This window comes from Balearica regulorum, chromosome 9, assembly GCF_011004875.1.
Source record: "Balearica regulorum gibbericeps isolate bBalReg1 chromosome 9, bBalReg1.pri, whole genome shotgun sequence".
Taxonomy (NCBI): Eukaryota; Metazoa; Chordata; class Aves; order Gruiformes; family Gruidae; genus Balearica; species Balearica regulorum.
This window is the reverse complement of record NC_046192.1, coordinates 6240460-6260986: the sequence shown is the minus strand read 5'-3', so window position 1 is coordinate 6260986 and position 20527 is coordinate 6240460. Positions and strand designations below refer to the sequence as shown.

At 38.7% G+C, this 20527-nt stretch overlaps 1 protein-coding gene across 1 annotated transcript in view; it reads left to right on the top strand.

Annotated features, from left to right (window-relative positions):
• LOC104639168 (vesicle-associated membrane protein 2) overlaps positions 1 to 20527 on the top strand; it is a 52821-nt gene that overhangs the window by 17514 nt on the left and 14780 nt on the right. The window contains exon 2 of the mRNA XM_075760938.1: positions 17976 to 18090. Coding sequence (XP_075617053.1) covers positions 17976 to 18090 — 115 coding nt within the window. The remainder of the gene's footprint in view (positions 1 to 17975; positions 18091 to 20527) is intronic.

Below are 20527 nucleotides of genomic sequence, written 5' to 3'. Positions count from 1 at the left end.
GGGAATCTTGAATTGATTTTTTAACTAATTTACTCTTCCATAAATCTCTTAACATGTCGCAAAAGGTGTGTGTTAGCTATTATGAGTCTTTCACCCAATTAGAAGCTCTTAAACATCTACATAGGTTTTTTTTATACTACAGGTTTTCTGTACAGGTCTACCTCCAGAGACTAGCTGTTTCAGTTATGTGTAGGTTTCTTAATTAAGGAGCCCATATCTCACTGCACAACTATCCATCTGTGGCTTCTGCATTTGCCTTGCTGGGAAGTCTATCATCAAAAAATATTTTAAATCTTATTCTGACCTTAAATCAATACAAACATTTGTGGTGGGTGCTTTTATTTGTACTTTCAAAACATCCCGCATTATTCATGTTCTTATTTCATTCAGGGCAGTTGAGTGACTGAACGCAGAAGAAAAAAGCAGCCACATCCTTTGAAAGCTGAATGATTGCCTGCTCATTTGTTATACCACTTCTATGTAAAATGAATGGCATCTTCCTCTACTGGAGAGCCACTGCCATGACTAAGGCATAATACATGTTTGAATATCAGTAGCAAAAGCAGAGGCTAAAAAGAGGTGTCTGCATGCCAGGCTTTTAAATGCTGCTGGCTTTGGCCTGCCTTTCCAAGGAAATGCAGTTTGTGCAATGGCCTCTTTACTATTCTGCTAAACTTGATTGAGTGGTAAAGACGTCATAGATACAAATTCCTAAAAGCTGTTAGGAAATCAGCAGCTAGGTAGAGATGAGGCCCAAATTATTGTTGTTAGCCTAGAAAAAGTCAGTAAGAGAAGCTCAGAAGCTGTTGGTTCTGGTGGTTGGCTGTATGCAAGGATGGTCCAGACCTCACCACATGAGCAAAAGTTCTGATGTTCACTAGAAGGGGAAAGGGCGGAGAAGAGCCAGTGAACGTGGCAGGAACTGAAAGTATTACAAGTTACCAAGTCTTGCAAGATGGTAAGGGAGGTAAGCTGGAGGTATTTTGGTGACTGGGGAGTGATGTAGCAATTTTGGATATGAAGCATGGCTTTATTGGTTTGGATCCTCATGGAAGAGTTCGTAATATAGTCTGCAAAGGTTGCTTTTTAATGAATGACATCATCAACCAGGGAATAAATGGAGTAATTCTGAATATTGCTGGTGTTTTAGACCAGTAGAAGGGATAAGACTCAGTCTTGGTATCGATAAAAACTCATTGGGGATCCTAACCATAGAAAAGGCAGAAATTGTATACAAAGTGAAGTAGTACGATAATATCTCATGGGTGTTTGTTCTATAAATAAACAAACCAGTGGATTGAGTATTTGTCCTGCTTTGATGATTTAGTTTCTAAGCAAACTAATGTACAAATGATAAAAATAAAGCAAGCAATTACTAATACACTTCATTTGGCACCTTTACTGAAATCTATATTTCATTCTGTGGCATGTACCATAGAGAAATTTGTGAGTCCAGTACATATCTTCAAAGTAATAACTGACAAGTCAATAAAAGCAAGAATTAGCAGACTCAGATCTGCCTCTTCTTTCTTTTGTTTGATGCAATACATTCATACAAGGTCAGATGTTCTGGAAAGTGTCCCTGTGTAATGGATACAGTCAGAATAGTTTAATGCCTGCTTTATTTGCTGCTGTTTGTAACTTAAGCAAGCAAAAAATGTTCTTTCCTTTTGGACAGTGACAATTGTCTCCAGTTGCACCACAGGACACCTAAAATGGTAAGATGGAGCTATACTCTACTATTAAAAGCCCCTTGGACATTGCCTGATACATTGTGGAGTTGTGACAGTAGTATTTTACTATAATTGCTTTCTTAAGATGATGACAGAGCGCTGCAATTGCTGTAATTTTTTTTTCAGTATGAGTTAAACCAAATATGTGTGATTCAGGCATATTCGCTTGACAGAATGCTCTGAATTTACATGATTAGAAAGCTCTTCAGATTAAATGCAATTCATCAAGGTATTTCTCACAAGTACAATACCAGATTGGCCACTTTTCCTTTGCAATGGTAGGAGAATAATCTTACTGAATTCAAGAAAAATCTCTGAACTACCTGTACATGCCATCAGGTAGGTAGGTAAATAATGTCTCTAGTTCCAGATGTAAAACTGCATGTGCAAGGTTGAAGGCTGAGTTGAAGTTCTTTAAAAAAAAAAAAAAAAAGTACAAAGTGGTACTGCAGACTTCTGAAAAAGAGGCTTTTTCAGAAAATCAGGCCCTTCAAATCTATTGAATCTCATGAAATGTTAGTCAAAATCTGCAAAAGAAAAAATGCTTAGCAAACAGTTTAAAAGGTTCTTTATCATTGCAGGATAAAGAAGGATTCAAGAAGGTTGTGTATAGAAGTATTCAGCAGGTTTTCTGGAACGTTGCCATAAAACATAGTTATGTGGTCTCAAGCTTACGAACTCTTCTCTTATGCTAGTTTCAAGCTCCTTGCAGAAGTATTGGTATTAATCCACATATGCATAGATGGTTTATTACATGTGGTGGCTACTGGTAATCGTATGAATGCAACATGATTGTTGCAACTAGTAAGAACTTGCATTTATTTTTTAAAAAGCTGTGCTACTATGCAGTAACTCAGATGTTTTGATATTTTTGAGGTCCTGATTTTGCAGGAAACTTACTGGAAAGAAACTATGAATTTGGTACGGCTTTTTCCGGAGAAGATTATAGCAGAATGCAAAAGTGGAGTCAAAAACTGGACAGGTGCTCCCTTAATAAAGAAGTTATCTTTTTTTTTGTTGTGTTTATTGCCCTATGTGAGCACAAAGCAAAAAATATACCTTTAACTATGCTTGGTTGGATGAGTGTTGGTGAGATTGTGATAATTACTGGTTCATTATTGAAAAATGTATGCTGTTCTTTTTGACTCATGAAAGACTTAAGAATCTCTGTTAGTGTTTAGTGACTTTGCTCATATACTCCTTATATAAAATAAATAGAAGGAAAACATTTAAAATCAGCAACATCCCAGAAGATGAGATAGTTAACAAAATTGATTTTTCTGCAAGTTACTGATTACGTTTCATTTACTTGGATAATTTGGATGTAGCAGTTTGGTGAGATTAGCATAATCACCAAACATATACTTTATTCTAAATTTGATTTAGCAGTTACTGATAAAAATTGAATTAATTCAAATAGAGTTTGTTGGTTTTGTTTTTGTTTTTGTTTTTTTTTTTTTTCCAAATGCAGCTTGAAACACAAATTAAGGCCAAAACACCATTAAATTCTGACGACTTGTATTGTGTAGCTATATTATTTCACAGTTTACTTTTTTTAAGCTGTTACAAGTTTGTTTGGATTACAGCAAAGATTGTTTTCTTGATGTTCAGGTTTTTTTATTTGGAATCTAACCTTCATTTAATCATTTGAATTGATAGCTCACTAATGTTAGACCATTATATTTTTATTTGCTAGATTGGAGAAGAATCTAATGTCTAGCATCTTCTCCCTGAGCTCTGATGGTCACTGTTTTTGAGGTTTTGAGATACATACACACACATATATTCATGCATAAATATATGTGGAATTACTTCAGTCTCTTTTAAATAGCCTGCATAACAAAGTCTTGCTCTAGTAACTTCTATGATTTTGAAGTGAATCAGTACTTCACAGGTTATTGTTTCTTTGACTTTTCAATTTGGAATTGCCTATGAGAAGTCTGAACATCTAACAGTCTTTTTTGAAAAATAATTTTAAAGTAATGTCTGAGAATTGTTATTCAGTGGATTACTCACAAGCAGTTAGTTGTTTTTACTTGAAATCTGATGGAAAAAACTGAAATGTGGTCTGCTCATGTAGGCTGGATTAATTCTGTAATTTTCTCCTCAATTTGAACATTGGAATCAGGCTTCTAAATTGGTTTTCCCAATAACGTTGTATATTATCTTTCTGATTATATTTGTCTCAGTTAACTTATTTAAATATTCTCACAGCAGGTACTGCAAATTTTAATGTTTTTATGAGTATATTATTAAATTTTTTTAAGGAAGTTAGTCAATACTAGTTAAGACTAGGAAACTGAATCAATCTGGTTTTAAAGAGAACAGGCAATGAGAGAATTCTGCTTTGATTTGGACAGGTCCCTTCACAGGGTAAAATTTACTTTGCAAAAGATTTCATAGACAATTCCTCTAGAGTCAGTGTGATTTCTACCATACTTAGCAAGGAAAATTACTTCTGTTCGTTTCCTGTACTGAATTGCTCTACAGATGTTCAGCCACTCTAGAACTTCATGGATAAAATAAAGAGCTTGCTGTTAAGGTTTTCATGTAGGCATCAAGATTCTTCATATTCACAACTCACAACTCTCCTAAATATTCTAGTTCATCAGCTGATTCATGATTGAAGGACCTATGCTACAAATACGCTTTGGCCAGTCTTCACTTAGGGGCCCAAGGACTAAATATTGCAAAGCATACTTGCAAGGATTAATGGCTCTGTCTGATGCCCTAGGAGCTTTGCTTGAGTTAACAGCGCTAAATGAACCATCAAAATGTCTGATACAAATATCATTGGGGGAAAAGCCAGACAAGGATGAGGCAGACAAACCTGTTTCGGATCAGAAGTAGAAGTCAGTCCTGACTGGAGATAAGGGAATGGTCAAGATGAACTCCTGAGGCCTTTTCCAGATAAATTTTCTATTTTCCATTATTCTGTTAGGAAAAAAACCCCACAAACAAACCAAACAGAAAAAAGTAAAACCTCAGTCAAAAGGATGTCTCCTGCCAGAAACATTCCCAGTTATGTCAAAATCTGTTGCTTACGTTGGGAACTGACTGACCTTGCATGGTTATGCCCCACTTCCCTTTTTCTTAGTTACCAAATTTTTTTACTGTCAGTTCAAAGTTTAAGGATTTCATACTGCCATCTAAATAAAATCTAATTTAATTATTGCCCAGTTAACTTTAAGGGAATACCTTATTGGTATGGAATGCTTAATGCCATGTGTCAACTGTACATCTAACATACAGCAGTCTTCTTTCTAGGCTAACACATCTATCTGTGAGAATTATAAGGCATGACTTATTGTATCCTTTTAAAGCACTTATCATTTATTAAGTTTTGCTGCATTCAGTGACCATGTTGGTTATCTGGAAGCACAATGATTCTGGGGCTGTGCATTGTCAGGTCACTAATCTCCATCCTGCACTCAGTCTATCAGCCACATGAGAATGACTCATTCTCTGCAAACCTCTTGTCGCTTAGTAGCTGTTTGTAATGTGAACGAGAGTTGGGAAAGTAATGGTGAGGTAACAGGAAAAGAGCTGGGAGGCAGTGTTCCTGGCTGCCTAAAAGGAACTTGTGAATGAGGGTATTATTTGACCTTCAATTTGGTGAGGAATTTTTCTGTTTCCTCACAGATACAAGGTACATGAATTTACGTGCTCTGCCTCTCTCTCTTTGCAGTATCCAGGAAAGTTAGTCATGCTTGTGGGCCTTTTTTGTATGCATTTATTTATTTACCACCATGGTACCACTTTCTCTTTTAATAGTATCTCTTTGTTACCTAGGGAACTGGTTACAGCCCTGCACATTGCTTCCTCTGTTTGGTGCGTCATGATGCTCCCATATGCCGTACACAAGGTTCTCAATAGTGTTTGAAGAATTGCATGTCAGAAACCTGTTGTGCCAGGTGTGCATTACAGCACTGGCACCAGCATGATGACTCAAATCAAAAAGGATACAGGAGCCAAAGAGGAATTAAAAAAAAAAAAAAGGAAAGTAACAGCTCTAGCAATGCATTGAATCTTGGAATCATAGAATGGTTTGGGTTGGAAGGGACCTTAAAGATCATCTAGTTCCAACCTCCCTGCTGCAGGCAGGGACACCCTCCACTAGACCAGGTTGCCCAAAGCCCCATCCAACCTGGCCTTGAACACTTCCAGGGATGGGGCATCCACAACCTCTCTGGGCAGCCTGTTCCAGTGCCTCACCACTCTCACGGTGAAGAATTTCTTTCTAACATCTAATCTAAATCTCCCTTCCTTCAGCTTAAACCCATTACCCCTTGTCCTATCACTACACTCCCTGATAAACAGTCCCTCCCCTCTTGCTGTAGGTAGGCTGAATTTGTTGTGGACAGGTGGATTTAATTCCCAATATTTAGTTGGGATAGCTGTAGAAAGTTGTTTAGCTTTTTTATAGAAACAAACTGCATGAATAACATTTGCTTCTACACTAAAGTATGTATCTGTATCCCAGTCCTAATAGCAGGCGGTAACACTTTGCCCTTCAAGGGATATAACACAGATGGAATGACTGAGAGAGCTTGAAGAGTAGCTTTCAGGGTAGGAAATGTTAGCCATGGGAATGCTTCAGTGATCTGACTTTTTGTTTGTTAATATAAGCAGTACTTTATGGTTGATTGTAAATGAATTGCTTTGTCCCAAATATGATTCTTACCAATTTCTTCTTCTCACTTGAATAACATATGGACAGTTCAAATTTTGATTAAGTCTTTGATTTTTTTAAAGCATAACAGGTTTAAATCTCAAACACTTTTCCTCAATCCTAATTACTTTTTTGTTTTCAAAAAAGGAGATGAGGAACAAGTGGTTATTTTTGAAATGTTGTAAAAATAATTAACTTCCAAGTTTCAGATGAATGTGAAGCAAAACAGCAATACTCACTCAGCAGACATGGAGGAGAGTGTTTCCATTTATCTGGAGAACCCCAAGGGCTGCTTATAATGATGCAACTCACAACAGACTTTCAGCAAAGTGTCTAAGCATTTTAACAAATAGTAAAAGGCAGTCTCTTGTGCATAACAAGACTAAAAGATAGAACCAAGATAAACTGGTCTTTACTGAATTAGTACAAGTTTATGGATTTATTTGGAGAAAAAAGTTGCATTTCTGGACTGTAGCAATTTGTGAATATACATTTGATTTAAGTATCTCAACTAAATTAGAAAATCAGATGTCATATCTCAGCCTCAGCATTGATCCACAGAGTATGTCTGTAAGCTTCTGAAATCACACTAAGGGTTCTGGAAATGTGATTTAAACACAGGTCTTTGTGTAAAGCAAAGATGGTTATTAAAAAAATATCAGAGTTCAGAGAGAAAGACAGATGGTAAGATAAAGATGGGGGCATAGTCTAAGGGGAAACTACAAGGCTCTCAGTGATGCCATGAGGATGGGAGTCTGAAGAGTTTAGGAGAGATGGCTGTGATGATATAGCCAAATCTTATTTTACACGCTTAAAGTGCTCAAAATATGTTTCAATATGGATTGTATAATTTTCTGTTAGGCAGTATTCAATAAATTCACGTTAGATTGCCAAATGATTTATGTGGCAAAGTAGTCTTAGAGATCTTCTTTAAAAGGTCTTTAAAATTCTGGGTTTGTGGTATTCAAAATGTTCTGGGTTTTTTCAATCAATGAGAATTTGAAATGAGAAGTTTCCTTTTATTGCTTTAATATATTTGATTAAATGGAATCTAGTTTCAGTAATTGATGGATGTTGAAACTGCGGAGAAAAAACTTTGCATATGAATCGTAACACTGTGGGAAGGTGGAGCACCTGTGATAGGGACACGGTCACTCGCAAAGGGTAGCTGTGTTTCATGGCAGTTCTTCAAGAACTGAACGTGACATTTTGTGAGAAATAAAGATGAAAGTTTGGCTTGATGTACCAATACTTTTGCTGTGCTCTCTTAACACTTGCACATACTGTGTGACTGCTGTTTAAGTACTGAATAGGTGGATAAAATGTTCACTGTGGTTCTCTTGGCCTAGTACTTAGAGAAGACTTAAGCTTAATAAACCTCCTGATAATTAAGCTTTAATATAAGTAAGGATGGTAATTATTCTATAAAGTTCAGTTGTGATGAAATTGCCACTGAATAGATGTATATAGCAAGGCTGCAAAAACATTTAGCTGCTGATGGAGATGTGACTTTCAGCTGTTTTGTTGTTGCTGGGGCTTTTTAATTAAAAAAAAAAAATGTTAATAGTTTATTTCCTTCTAAAGTGCAACAAGAATGCTGGGAAGTAATTTACAGGCAAATGGAAAGCCTCTAAGCCTTCTAGGTTTTAATTCGGGTCTCTCAAAAGACAGGCACAGAAAACATCCTTGATCCAAAAAATACTACTTTAAAGTAGTGAAAGCATATCCATCTTATAATTCCTTTGAGAGTCTTCCTTGCTCCTCTCTATCAGAGTTAACTTTTAACTGACTGCAACCAGCAACAAATTACAGCAGTTTCTTCTGCATCGGTACATGAGTCAGCGAGTAGGGTATGGCTGAGTCAAACTCTACCCTGATCCCTCCTTCCCACTCCCTGCCCAGCTGCTGCCTGTTTACTCCTTTGGGTATAGCCCATGATCCTGGAAGCCTACACAGAAAGTTAGAAATAGTGGAGGCTCTTCCTCCTCTGCATGAGGACATAGGTGAAGTCTAACCATAATGTACCACGTCAGCATGAACTTCAAGTACATCAGCTCGTGTTCAGAAATAGGACTTGGGACTTTGCTTAAAGGTGACCATTTCCACTGAACTGTGTCCTTAGTGATTGCTCTAAAGGTTGAAAATAGAAATTTGTGAACCTGGAATATCTGGCAGACCAGGATGTTTAACATCATCAGCTTGTTCAAATGTACTCTGACTTTAGAGTCCTGAATTTTTGGAACATTTCTCTAGCAATGTATTTGATATTTATGTATTTGTCCTATAGTTTCCAAGACAGATTGTGTTTCTTCTTTCTCTTCCAATATGGAGAGGAAAATGATAGCAATGATACTGACTGCATTTTCAGTGTCTTTATTGCTTTATTCTTGATTTGTTTCAGACATATCTAAGGCACTGACTGAAGCTTTGTTCTGTTAGGCTTCCTCTCTCCCACAGCCTAGTATGCTTTGGCAATTTTCTGCTTTAATCCAGTGTTGTTGCAGTTTGCAATCAGTTTTCTCTTTCCCTACTCTTTCCCCCACTCTTCCATTTATAAATTAAAATTACTTTCATAAAGTTTTCTAGGGAGAAAAATGCAACTTTTCCTGTAATGGTCAGTCTTTCTGTTATTTTTCCAGTGTGTAACCTAACCTCAGTGTGCAAGACAGAGCTGTAGTAACTGGAGAAAGGCTGCTACCAATGCACCTTGCAAGGTCAAGAGCTCTCAGGGATGGAGTAGAAGACCACATCAGCTCAAATGGGCTGAATTAAGATAAAAACATATGGGGCTGATGGAGCATAAGGAACTTCTTTTTAACAACATTCTGTTGTTTTTTTGTAACGGTATGTTCATTTATCTACACCTTTGAATCTATTTGAAATTGACAACCCATGCAGAATACTAGGTTTAATCTATATTCAACTAACTTGAAATAGTAACCACTTTTGACAAAATCAGATAACTGATCTTTGTGCCAGTTTTATTGCCCTTAGCTCCCATGATAACCCAGACACTCAAGGTTAATGGATTGAGACACTTAAAAAAAAGCAGCTTGTATTCTTTCAGCTAATAAGAGAAATTACTGTAAGATTCTAAAATCTTGTAAGAAGTAATAGGAGGTACGATACCTAGGAACTAGAGATAATACTTCCTTTTTAAAATTGACTTGTAGTGTTTTGGTATTTTTCTGTGTAGACATTGCACTGAAGATAGCTTTTAGGTAATAACTGTCATGAATATTTCACGTGATGGATTTTCCACATTTTTTTACTAAACTAATTTCTATCCAAAAGCACCTGATGCAAATTAAGAATTTAAGCAAATTTAGAAAACAATAAATTATGTTCCTCTTTTTCCCCAATATAATGTTAATTTCAATATAAATATTAAGAGAAATTGCTTACACCTGTATTTGCTTTCATTCTCTAATTGAAATAAACCTCATTTAGTATAAAGACTACATAAAAATTATCTATAAAGATTAGTATAAAGTTAGTTTCAAATCAGCAAATAATGAGAATTAACCCTTTTCTAAGGAAAAAAACACAGTATGGGACTAAAATTGGCTAAAGTCACTGGTCAGTCTGAGGAAATTACTTTAAAGGAAATTATTTACTTTAAGAGTTGTTTAGGTATTTCCACTCTATATATTTAAGTATATAGATTTGCAGTCCTTGTAGCTGGGGAAAAATATATGTAATTTGATCAGAGATTACCCAGGTATGTAGCTATTCTAATGCAGAGGTTTGTTAGGGGCGAAGTCCCTTGCTGATCTGAGCAGGGCAGCAGAGATTCCCTGCTCTGGTGTGCCTTGCTGGAAGCAGAGGTCCCACATGCAGCAAGGTGCAGTGGGGCTGCCCAACAAGCTAACCAGCTCCATTGGGGCTCAGTAATATGGAGCTCTTTCCGTCCCTCTTGTGGTTGTTCCCGTTGTTCCCGGAGAGATCTAATTTGCTGTTCTGCCCCTCTGGAAAGAGATGGGGAACCCTCATCACTTTTGGAGAGGCAAGTGCTATGGTGTAAAAATTAAACCCCATATCACAGTGTGTTAGAGCCCAGATTTGGTTAGTCTAGTCTGGGTCAACACAATTCCTAACTGCAGTTTAAGTAGCAGACTGAGCTCTTTTAAGTGGATCAGATAGGTTATAGGTTATAATGGTGATTATCTACTTGGTTGTCTGCTTCATTAGTTCCATACATTTTTGTTAAACCTTTCTTTTGCCCAGTTAAATGTGAAGATGAGACTGGTCAACTGGGATCTAAAGATGTGGTACAATTAGTCTGTATGTGCAGGTGCTTTTTTGGATAGGTGATCACTTAAGACTAGCATACGTTAAGATGGTTGGCTTCTATAGTGTAGTTCTCAGGTTTTAATTCATGAACATAAAATGTGTACACTAACACCTTGAGTCATCTAACCCTTAATCATCCCTCAAGCAAATCCATAGACTGCTCTGCAAAGCATGGTCAGTGGTTAACACGTGAATCAATATCCCTGCATTATGTTGACTTTATCTTAAGCCACAGCCTTTGCAAAAGATGACAGCAAGAGGAAAGATAGATCTAAAAAAATCTGTAGTGTTGATATTTCAGAAAAGGAATCCTGCCTTGTGTTAATTTTCTGACTAACAGAAACCCGCCTGAGTCACCACAACTGGTGGTTGTGAAGACTACAATTTAGAGAAATTATGGAAATAATGCAACTCTTTCTGGCAAATTCTTCTGTTTGTCACAAAGATAATTTGGCTGAAGTAATTTGCTTGATTTAGAATTCAGGTGCTTTGGGCCTTGTAAGTAATACTTATTTGGCTTGAATAGAAGATATTGGAGAAGATAAATCAGTCAATCATTACTAGCATAACAAGTGATGATCAAATTAAAGATGATGTCTTAAAGTTCCTCTATTTTTCCTCTGTGTGCATATTTAGCACAGCAGATGGTCAATGCAGTCATAATAAACTGGTGGGAATATTTAATTAAATGTAGGGTATTATTCTTTGGCTGATGATCAGAGTAAATATTTTGTAATAAGGGAGAGTCCTTGTAGAATATTGCTGGTACATGAAAATCACATTTGGGAACAGAAATGTGTTCAAAGCAGAACTTTCTTCACAAAATTAAGACATCTCAAATGTTAATTCCTTTTATATGTGGGTTTTTTTCCTACCACCAATTCACTATTACTCATTACTACCCAATTATTACAAATGAGAAATAATTTCCAAATTGATAGTCATAGAATGGAATGAGTCTAAGTTAAAGTCTGTAGCTGTTTAATTGGTAATAGTCACATTTTTACTGAATACTGAAAGGCCTAGATGCAACATTGAAAAGCACATTTACAATCAACATCTCAAAGCAGTGATGGTTCCCTGGTACTGAAGGAAGCCTGTTTGCTCTTGTTGGGACTTAATTCTGCTCCCTCTGTGAAATCTCAGAGGACTGAAAACACCTTGCCATAGTCAGAAAATCTCTCCATCCTCAAATATGCAGATGTCCACTAGCCCAGCAGTGATACTCCTCTGTCAATAACATAATTATCTTTTCACCCTAACCAGTTTTAATAATACCATGACTCTCTTTACTCCTATAGAGCAGCTTCCCCCCCGCCCCCCCGCTGTGAAAAAGATTAGTAGAATGGAAACAAGAATAAACTTAGCCTATTAAAATAGGCTAGTTAATAACTGAAGGGGGGAAGATCAGCTACAAATCTGAAATACATACAGTTAGAGGGCAACTGAACCGAAAAGCAAATTACCTTACTGAGTGCATCTATCTCTGACCTGGGTAGGTCATGCTCTCTAGCTGGGGTTTTCTTTTGAAGAGTCCTTTCACCTTAACAGGCAGAGAACATCATTATCTATTTGTAAGAAGGCTGAGAACCTAATTCTGAAGGACACTTAATTTTATGGGGGTATTAGAAGTCAGTCATCTTTTCTCTGAACCTCTCCTGACAGAGTTAGTGTGTGGTTTTGAAAGAGTAACAGGAACCTGCCATTTGATGTTATCCCATTTCACTATGGGAAAAGCAAAAATTTGGGTGGGAAGCATTGGGATGGATAGCTAATGTCTCTTGATTTCTAGACACACACATCTATATATTCCCAAACAGAAACATAATTGTCCACGCACAACTGTGCTAGTGTTAAGTTTGTAGAGTTAAGCACACAAGTTTGGAAGGCCCAGAACTTTAAGGAGTTTTGATATGAAAGGTACCAGTTTCTCTGAGAGATGACATGTAAATAGGCTAGCACAGAATTTTAGTCTGCCGTCTTTGGTTAAACTAGATTTTGATAGGGCTGTGTCAAACTGTATATAGCCAAACTGATTAAGAAAGCTTTTGTGCTAGTGTTGGCTAAACTGATCTACTGCAGAAATAAAATGCTATGTGGTAGAATCTGATTAACAGAAAACTGGGAACTAGCAAATCCATCCAGAAAGCAGAAGACTCTAAGTATTATCAGTAAAAGTCTGCCTTTGCAAATTAGCAGCGGCAAAATTGCTTTAGCTATTACTGCATAGGAATAAACAAAGCAAGTTCAAAACTAACAGCAAACCCCCAGTGCTATAGAGCTCCTTTATTTCCTTAGAGATCCTCCCTGCCTCAAAGCTTTCAGATGCATCTAAATTCACAGATGAACACTCTCAGCACAAGGGACAATGTGAGAGTGGTTTGTTTCTACAGTTACTGTTAGGTCCAGGATCTTCACTGACATCTGTAGTCACTAAAGTAGTGTATGCATATGCATTTCTAGCTAATTTTAATAATTGTTTTAGAGTTAAATCTCAAGAGTACTGAGCTATGGACGTGTTCTGATTTATTTTACAATTAAGTAAAGGGATTTTTTGTGGTGTTTGGGGGTTTTTTTAATGCCTTTGGAACCACAGACTGTCAAACCCCACTTAAGCAGTCAGCCCAAATGGGTAGATGCCTTTTGAAGGGGTCCAAATGGAAGAACAATATCTTAAATGTACGTAAGTTTGGTTACAACAGTAAATATTTACTACAGAAATATGGCACCTGGACAGTAAAAAAAATAGAGAGGAAGAGAGGCAGTCCAATTTTATATTTTATTTGAACAACAGGGAAGGGGGCTGAGGAAAGAGGAATCATACTGGGATTCATATAAAATTGCCTCCTTTTCACTTTTTATAGGCATCATTAGTCAAATCTTCTGTTGCACTGATGCGCTTTCACTACCCCCTCCCCTGAGCTTTGCCAGCTGACACCAGCTAAAGCTGTCTGATGTAATTCTTACTTTCTTTGTGCTGTAACCTTTAACTGTGTGTTTCTCACTATTTAAGTCTGAGGGGTAGAAAATAATTCCTGCTATTAGAAACAGGTTGTGAGTTTTGATTTGGAGTCAGTAGCTGAAGAAGAGGGGAGCAGAAGCATGGCAATGAAGAGGCCTGGGCTGCTTTCCACAGGCTTCCTACGCCACTGAGCAAGTCACTTAATCTCCCTATACCTGTTTCCCAGCCATATGCAGGGATTATAGCTTTTCCGTAGCTTATTGCAGTGTTGTTAGAATAAAGACTTTGAAGGGATTAGGTCTGGTAGCTGGAGGCTTTAAAAGCACTTTGGATAGATAAAACAAGTTGCTGAAAGTGGCTGTTGAGGTCCTAATGTAAACTGTACCAAAGTCACAATGGTGGCCTGGCAATCTCCTGGTATTCACATTGTGCATCTCCCTTCCCTAGCCGGACTAACAAAAAATTTCTCCTATGTAGCTCACACATATGAATAAAAATGCAAGTACGTTTCAGGCAGCTTCCCAAAATGTTACATATGCAGTGATACTTAATGTTCTTTCAGTCAGTGCTGAAATGGAAAACAGTAACACTGGGTATCTCCAATTCTCTCTTAGAGTTGCAGCTCCCTTTAACCATTAGAGCGAAGTAGTAAATTGCTTCCAAAATATCCAGGTGAGATGAGAAATCTCTTTAGTCATGATTTTGACCTACCAGTTTCAGGCCCAGCATGTAACTGAAGAACTGAGGATGTCTGAGTCAGCTGAGAGCATTTTACTGAATCACTAGGACAGTCCCCAAATGTTTCTTCATAGGTGGCTGCATACATACACAGATCCAGCACCTGCTTTCAATCAGTCAGATTGCTCACGTGCTAACAGAACAAAATCTGGCACGGTGGGGGATGAGGATATAACTAATGTTATATAAAGAATGACCTAACTGCCAAGGCTCTAAGCTGTGGTACTGTTGTCCTGAAGTAAGTGTACTCATCACTCTACCAGAGTGTACCTCAGTGCTCTGACATTGCAGAGTGGTTGCCATTTAAGAATATTTGCTAGGGATTTATACCCTTTTTCTCCAACAATAATGGAGCTTTGTCCCCTCTTCAAAATTATTTGACCTGTTCTTGGGAGTGAAGATTCTCAACATCAATGGTAACTTTTTTCCTTTTCCTAAAAAAAAAAGTACACAAGTCTGATGGCTAAGGGCCCAGTGATGGAACTTTTATATGGATTTTTTGCATTCTTTTGTAGCTCCCAAAAATCATGCCAGGCCATGAGAAATTGGACTTTAAAATTGTGGTGCTTCGTGTATTTCAAAAGAAAGCCTTTCTAACATTGTGCTGATGTTTTGCATAAATTTCTTTGAATAATGCTTCTGAGAAATTATAAGCTAATATGACACAATACAGAGGCAATAATAGAAGAATTATGTAAATGTAGGCAGGACTTCTAGCGTTTTTGCACTAAGATATCCCGGAGAATATTGGTACCTTCTAGTGATGTAGGCCTTCAATTCCCTTCTTTACTAGAAAACTTAGGTTCAAAGACAAACTCTTAACAGCCTTGTGGGACTGGAGTCACATTAATTCACAGAGGAACTGCCTTCTGCCACTGCCCAGCCAGGATGGTTTCTACAGAGCTCAAAAACTGGTAGGGCTGAGCCAGAAGCATGGAGACCCCTCTGTCCTGTTCTGAAGTGCCTTGGGAGGTGGGGAGGAGGAGAAGTGATGCAGATATCTTTGTGCTTGTTTTGTCTATTTTGGATATTACATGCTGCCTAATGTCAAGAGAAGGCTCGTGCCTTGTTAACCGGCAAGATGTGCTGGTGGTATTAAATCCACATGCTTAAGGACTGACTTCCTAGAGGCTGTCTTGGGAACCTGTGCTGTCCTCTCTGCAGTGGGTGCCGCATCTTTTCCGGTGAGCACTCTATTTGTAGCAGCTTATTGCTCTGACCCACAAGGTCGTGAGCGAGGCAGCTGCTCTTACTGCGTAAGGAGAGCACAACTCCAGAGACAAAAGCTTTGCAAAGAGTAGCTCTGCACTGCAGGCAGCACCCGGCTCTGGTTACTCTTGTATTAGATTTTATATATTTAATTTAGATGGATATGTTAATTACAAGCTTGCTGTACCTTAGCATAAAGATTTCCATCTCTCTTTGGTAGTTACAGTAACTCCTGCTGGATGGTGAGGGCAGCTCTAAGAACACCCATTCTTCCCGTCCATTCCTCCCTTACACAGGGAGCAGAGAAGCCCCAGGACGTACAGTTGAAACTAAATTAGATGGCAGCAAGGATGCTGGAAGAGATCAAACCAGGAAGCGTCTGCTTTATGCCACATCATTCTAAGGACAGCTTGGGGGGTGCAAAAAAGATGAAAGTTACTGGGCAGAAAAGGTATATGGCAGAGCACTGAACTTTTGAGTTATCACACAGCTTTGACCAAGAACACCACTGGACTTACAAGCTATGCTTACTAGAGAAAACATGTGGCCAAGAAAAACACTTCTCACGTGCTTCCCTTCTGTAGTGTCTGGGATGCTAACAATACATAGCTCAAGAGGGGAGCTCTGTTAACAGCTGTAGTAGTGAACAGTGTGACACAACATTTCCATAGAAAAAATTCTGCTTGTGTTGATTGGGAAAAAGCTTATTTATGTCCTTGACTGCAAAGAAATTTCGCAATTTCAATTTTAGCTCTGTCGTTGTACCAGGAGCTCCTTTTGAAGTTGTTAATGCTCCAGAGAGATCTTGTTTTGTGTTATTTGAGTCTGAAATACATTATAGTCAGATTTTGATCCTTTGTGACAACAACATAGACTCAGAATAAATCTTGTTGGCATCCTGGCCCTCCTCTATCCTTCAATGGAGTAATTCCATTGCAGGTGGCAGCAGCATCTGGTCTTTTATGTTTTTAATAGTGGCTGTGAGGTCCTCAAAAGATGAGCAATTTGTGTACGGCTCAAGTTCTTTTAACTAAAGCTTGATAATGACATTCTCACTCACAGTTAAAAAAAAAAGCAGCATAAGATACAGCAGTGCTCCAGATCTGCAAACAGCTGCTCCATCACTGGGAGTCTGTGAGGATCAGTGTTATCTGTAGGGATCTCAGACCACAGGCGATACTATCAAACTGAATTTTGCAGCTTAGGGTACCTTTGTGGAACTAACTTTAGTGTTTCTAGGCACTTTGACAGTGTATTAATGGGGCCATAATTCCAGCAGCATTAATCAGACCCCAGGACGTAAAAGGGAATGATTCACAGAGAAACACTGTGTTCTCTCAGTCTGTCACTGTGGGAAGGCATTGGTAATGCATGAGTGGGATTTGTGATGTTTTTCAGTTCACAAGCTTAGGGATTTCCTCTGCAGCGTGAGGAAGGGTTTTCTTTCTCTGCAGGAAGAACTGACAGGGGTCCCTTGAAAGGAAAGGTAAGGTATCACAGGTTAAAGTGTGAGTGTGAAGAATGACTGGCTAAGGTTGAGGGACCCTGTTCAGGCTGGCAGGGTGACTTGCCTGCACAAGCTCATGTACTGAGACAGACCAGATCTGTTGGATTTTAAGGGCCTTTTGTTTTGTCTTTTGTTTTAAAACAAGCTGGGGAAAGCCTGTGTTGATGCTTTAGTAAAGAGCTGATGCACAGGAGATCAGTGCTCTGTTCACAGCATTGCTGCAAATAAGGGTCTGTGGCAGACGTTCAAGCCTGGCCAGTTGCTCTAGTGGGGCATTTGGTGACCACCAGTGGGGTGGTTAAGCGTTGCTGAATGCCTGAGATGACTAACCCCATGCTGTTTGCAATTCTCACCCCCACTTCCTCTTGCATTTCTTTCTCCTCTCCTTTTGTTTACCTTTACTTGGTTAGCTTCTAGCCAAACACCAAGGAGCAGAGGAGTGCATCATTCAGCACACTGAGGAGGAAGGCAGGGTTGCAGCCCTGGCTCATATAGCATCAACACAAAACACCCATAGCAGAGTCTGTTTCTTTAGTGGGACATAAGCTCTGCCCTGCTATTCAGGCCTGTTATCAGTTTGGCAGTTGGCCTAAGTTAGGTAGATAGTCTGCAGTGCTTGCTGTTTAAAAAGGCAGCAAGGGAGAGGAAGAGTTTGATACAGTCCTATCAAGAAATAGTGTGAAAACTAATTGCAGCGTGGGAGGGAATGGGACACCAGGGTTGTGATCCGGCAATGGAAAATGTGGGGTGTGAGACAATGGAAAAGTAACTCCTTTTAAGAGATACGTACTTCTGACTTGTTCCAGAAAAGAGGTAGTGAACAAGTGAAGTCACTTTTTTTGTTCTCTGGTTTTGATCTAGGTCTGCTCCAGCTCCTACCCAGGGTCCCACCAGTGCTGGGGCTGCAGGGCCACCTCCTGCTACCAATGTGTCAAGTAACAAACGGCTGCAGCAGACACAAGCCCGTGTGGATGAGGTGAGTGGCTCTAGGTGATTTGTTGCTCACCACAAGGTACCGCTGTGGGGTTTTTCTAGTTGGTGTTTGTTTGTTTGTTTTTTTAAGATTCTTTCCTCCCTAGTGATCCAGCAACTCCTGCTTGTCTGAAGGCAGTGGATGTAGGAAATGAGGTTTACCAAAGGGTCGTATTTATGAGGAAGCAGATAGTATGAGAGAGAGCTGAGTATGAACATCCTTGTACCAGTAACACTTCTGAAGAATAAACATGGGTATTGGTGTCAATTCAGGAATTTATCCCAGTCAGTCAGGCTAGAAGGAAATGTCATAGTGGAACCAGCACTTTTAACATGTTCCTGCATTCCTAAAGGTTAGACACTAATCTCACAGGCTGTTTCACAGGGACAGACCATCGGCTTCTCATAGATAGATTCAAGTCATGTGAATTTGTACAGCTGAGGGCTGTGTTCATTAGCCAGAGCTCTATTAATTAATCATCACAATTTATCCCCAGACACCCACACATGATATCATAACAGCATCTTCAACATATCCCCACTCCTTTTGTTGGTCTTGGAGGACCACATGCCTGTTCAGCATGAATCCTTAAATTCTTGTAGCGTACAGACTACCCCACCACCTGGGCTGTAATGCCAGTGTTCATCTAACTGCTGTCATAATGGGAAAAAGCGAGCATACTGCTGCTCATGGGTGTAGTCCCTGAGCGTACCAGCAATACAGTAGTAGCTGTAGTGTCCTTGCACATCTGTGCAGATTTGTGTGCTGGGTATCAAGTACAGAGTTTTGCTAAACCCCTACAAAGACTTCACTAACTAATTGCTTACTGTCCATGGGGAAGTGGCCAGGGCTTGTGTGATTCTTCAATGCCAATTCAATGAAATACACATTAGAAAGTAGCTATTTATATGCATAAAGGCATCTATTTTCAAAAGCTCCAGGTATGCCTTAAAAATAGTAGAGAAGACCTCATGATGATCCAACTCAAATGCATTTCTTAAGATGAGTTAAATACACCTGTCAAATTGAGCTTTGTCTTTTTGAGAAGTTTTTCTTTGCTGAAGATCTGAAACAGGGTCTTTCTGGCCTCCCCGTTGCTAATGCTCGGAGCTGCTCACAAGAACACCCCCTAGCTGCAGAAATGTCTGCAGAAATTTCTAGGCCTAGTTTCCCTCATTATCACTGATTTTCACATCACACTAACTACATTGACATTAGTGGGGTGTCTCCTGCAGTGGGGAAAGGAATATTACATTTCAGCTTTTGTCTTGGTTCAGAATAATAAAATAAACTCTTGTCCTGAACATATTACATCATGATGGTGCTGTAAATTGCTTGTGACCTATGGCGAAAGTAATTGTCCCTAGAAGATGAAAAATAATTGCTAGTTATTGTTTAAAACAAGTGATGTAGGTCAGATACATAGGGTTCTTCAAGCAGATCAATGGAGATGGCTCCAGTGAGGCTAGTGAACCCCCATTTTGCATTTAAGATACTATGTACTCTGAGACTTTTCACTCAAGCCTATGGAAGTTTGTCTTCTTGGGAAGCATGATGGAGTAATTTTGGCAGGAACTCTTATCCAGTAGGAGGGGACAGTGAGTAGCTCTTGGATTTGAGGATTATGTGGGTGATAATCAGAGTCCATGGGTTTTTGCCTCCAGTTTGAGAGGGAGGGTGAGGTTGCTAGGGGTTTTGAGTGGATAGCACGCAGTCAGTAGATCCTTGTTTAACAGGGAAATCACAGTACAGGAATAGGCAAAGGAGAAAAATGCCACTGAGCTTGTAGGACTGTGAAGTCACTAGGGTGAAACATTTATAGCACCTAAGGATCTCATCTGTTTAGCATTGCTTTGACCTTCCTACTAGATCTTTCCTGGTTGTTTTTCTTTCATGTCTTGTGGGAAAGCAATCTATAGGTGGCACCAAACACCACAGCACACCACTACACTTCTCTGGCTGTTCTGCACCACACTTCAGGCCCAAAGCCAAAACTCAGCAACACGATCACGACTTTGCTTAAGAGAAAATTTTTGGTGTTAGTAAAATGACTGACATTTTTAATGCTATATCAGTGCTGATATAGTATTTCAGCTATATCCATGTTGGGTTTTCCCCTCTGATTTCTCTGAGTGTCCTAAGGCGCAGATCTTGTTTTTAGTCTAAGCAAACATTTATTTATTTGACAAAAATGCAGTCTTATCTCAACAAGACTTCACTGCAGCTGGATTAAATTCAATAAATAATTCTGGGGGAAAAAAAATGAGAGAATGGATTGGAAATGTTAAAATACTTTGTTTCAGCATTTTCAAATAGTTTAAAATTTTCACTATGAAACATTGTACCAAGACAAAATTCAGCTAAATACTAGCTGAGAAATGAAAACAAAAGGGTTTTTAATTTGATATGAAGTTAAATGCTTGGAAGGTTTTGATTTGGA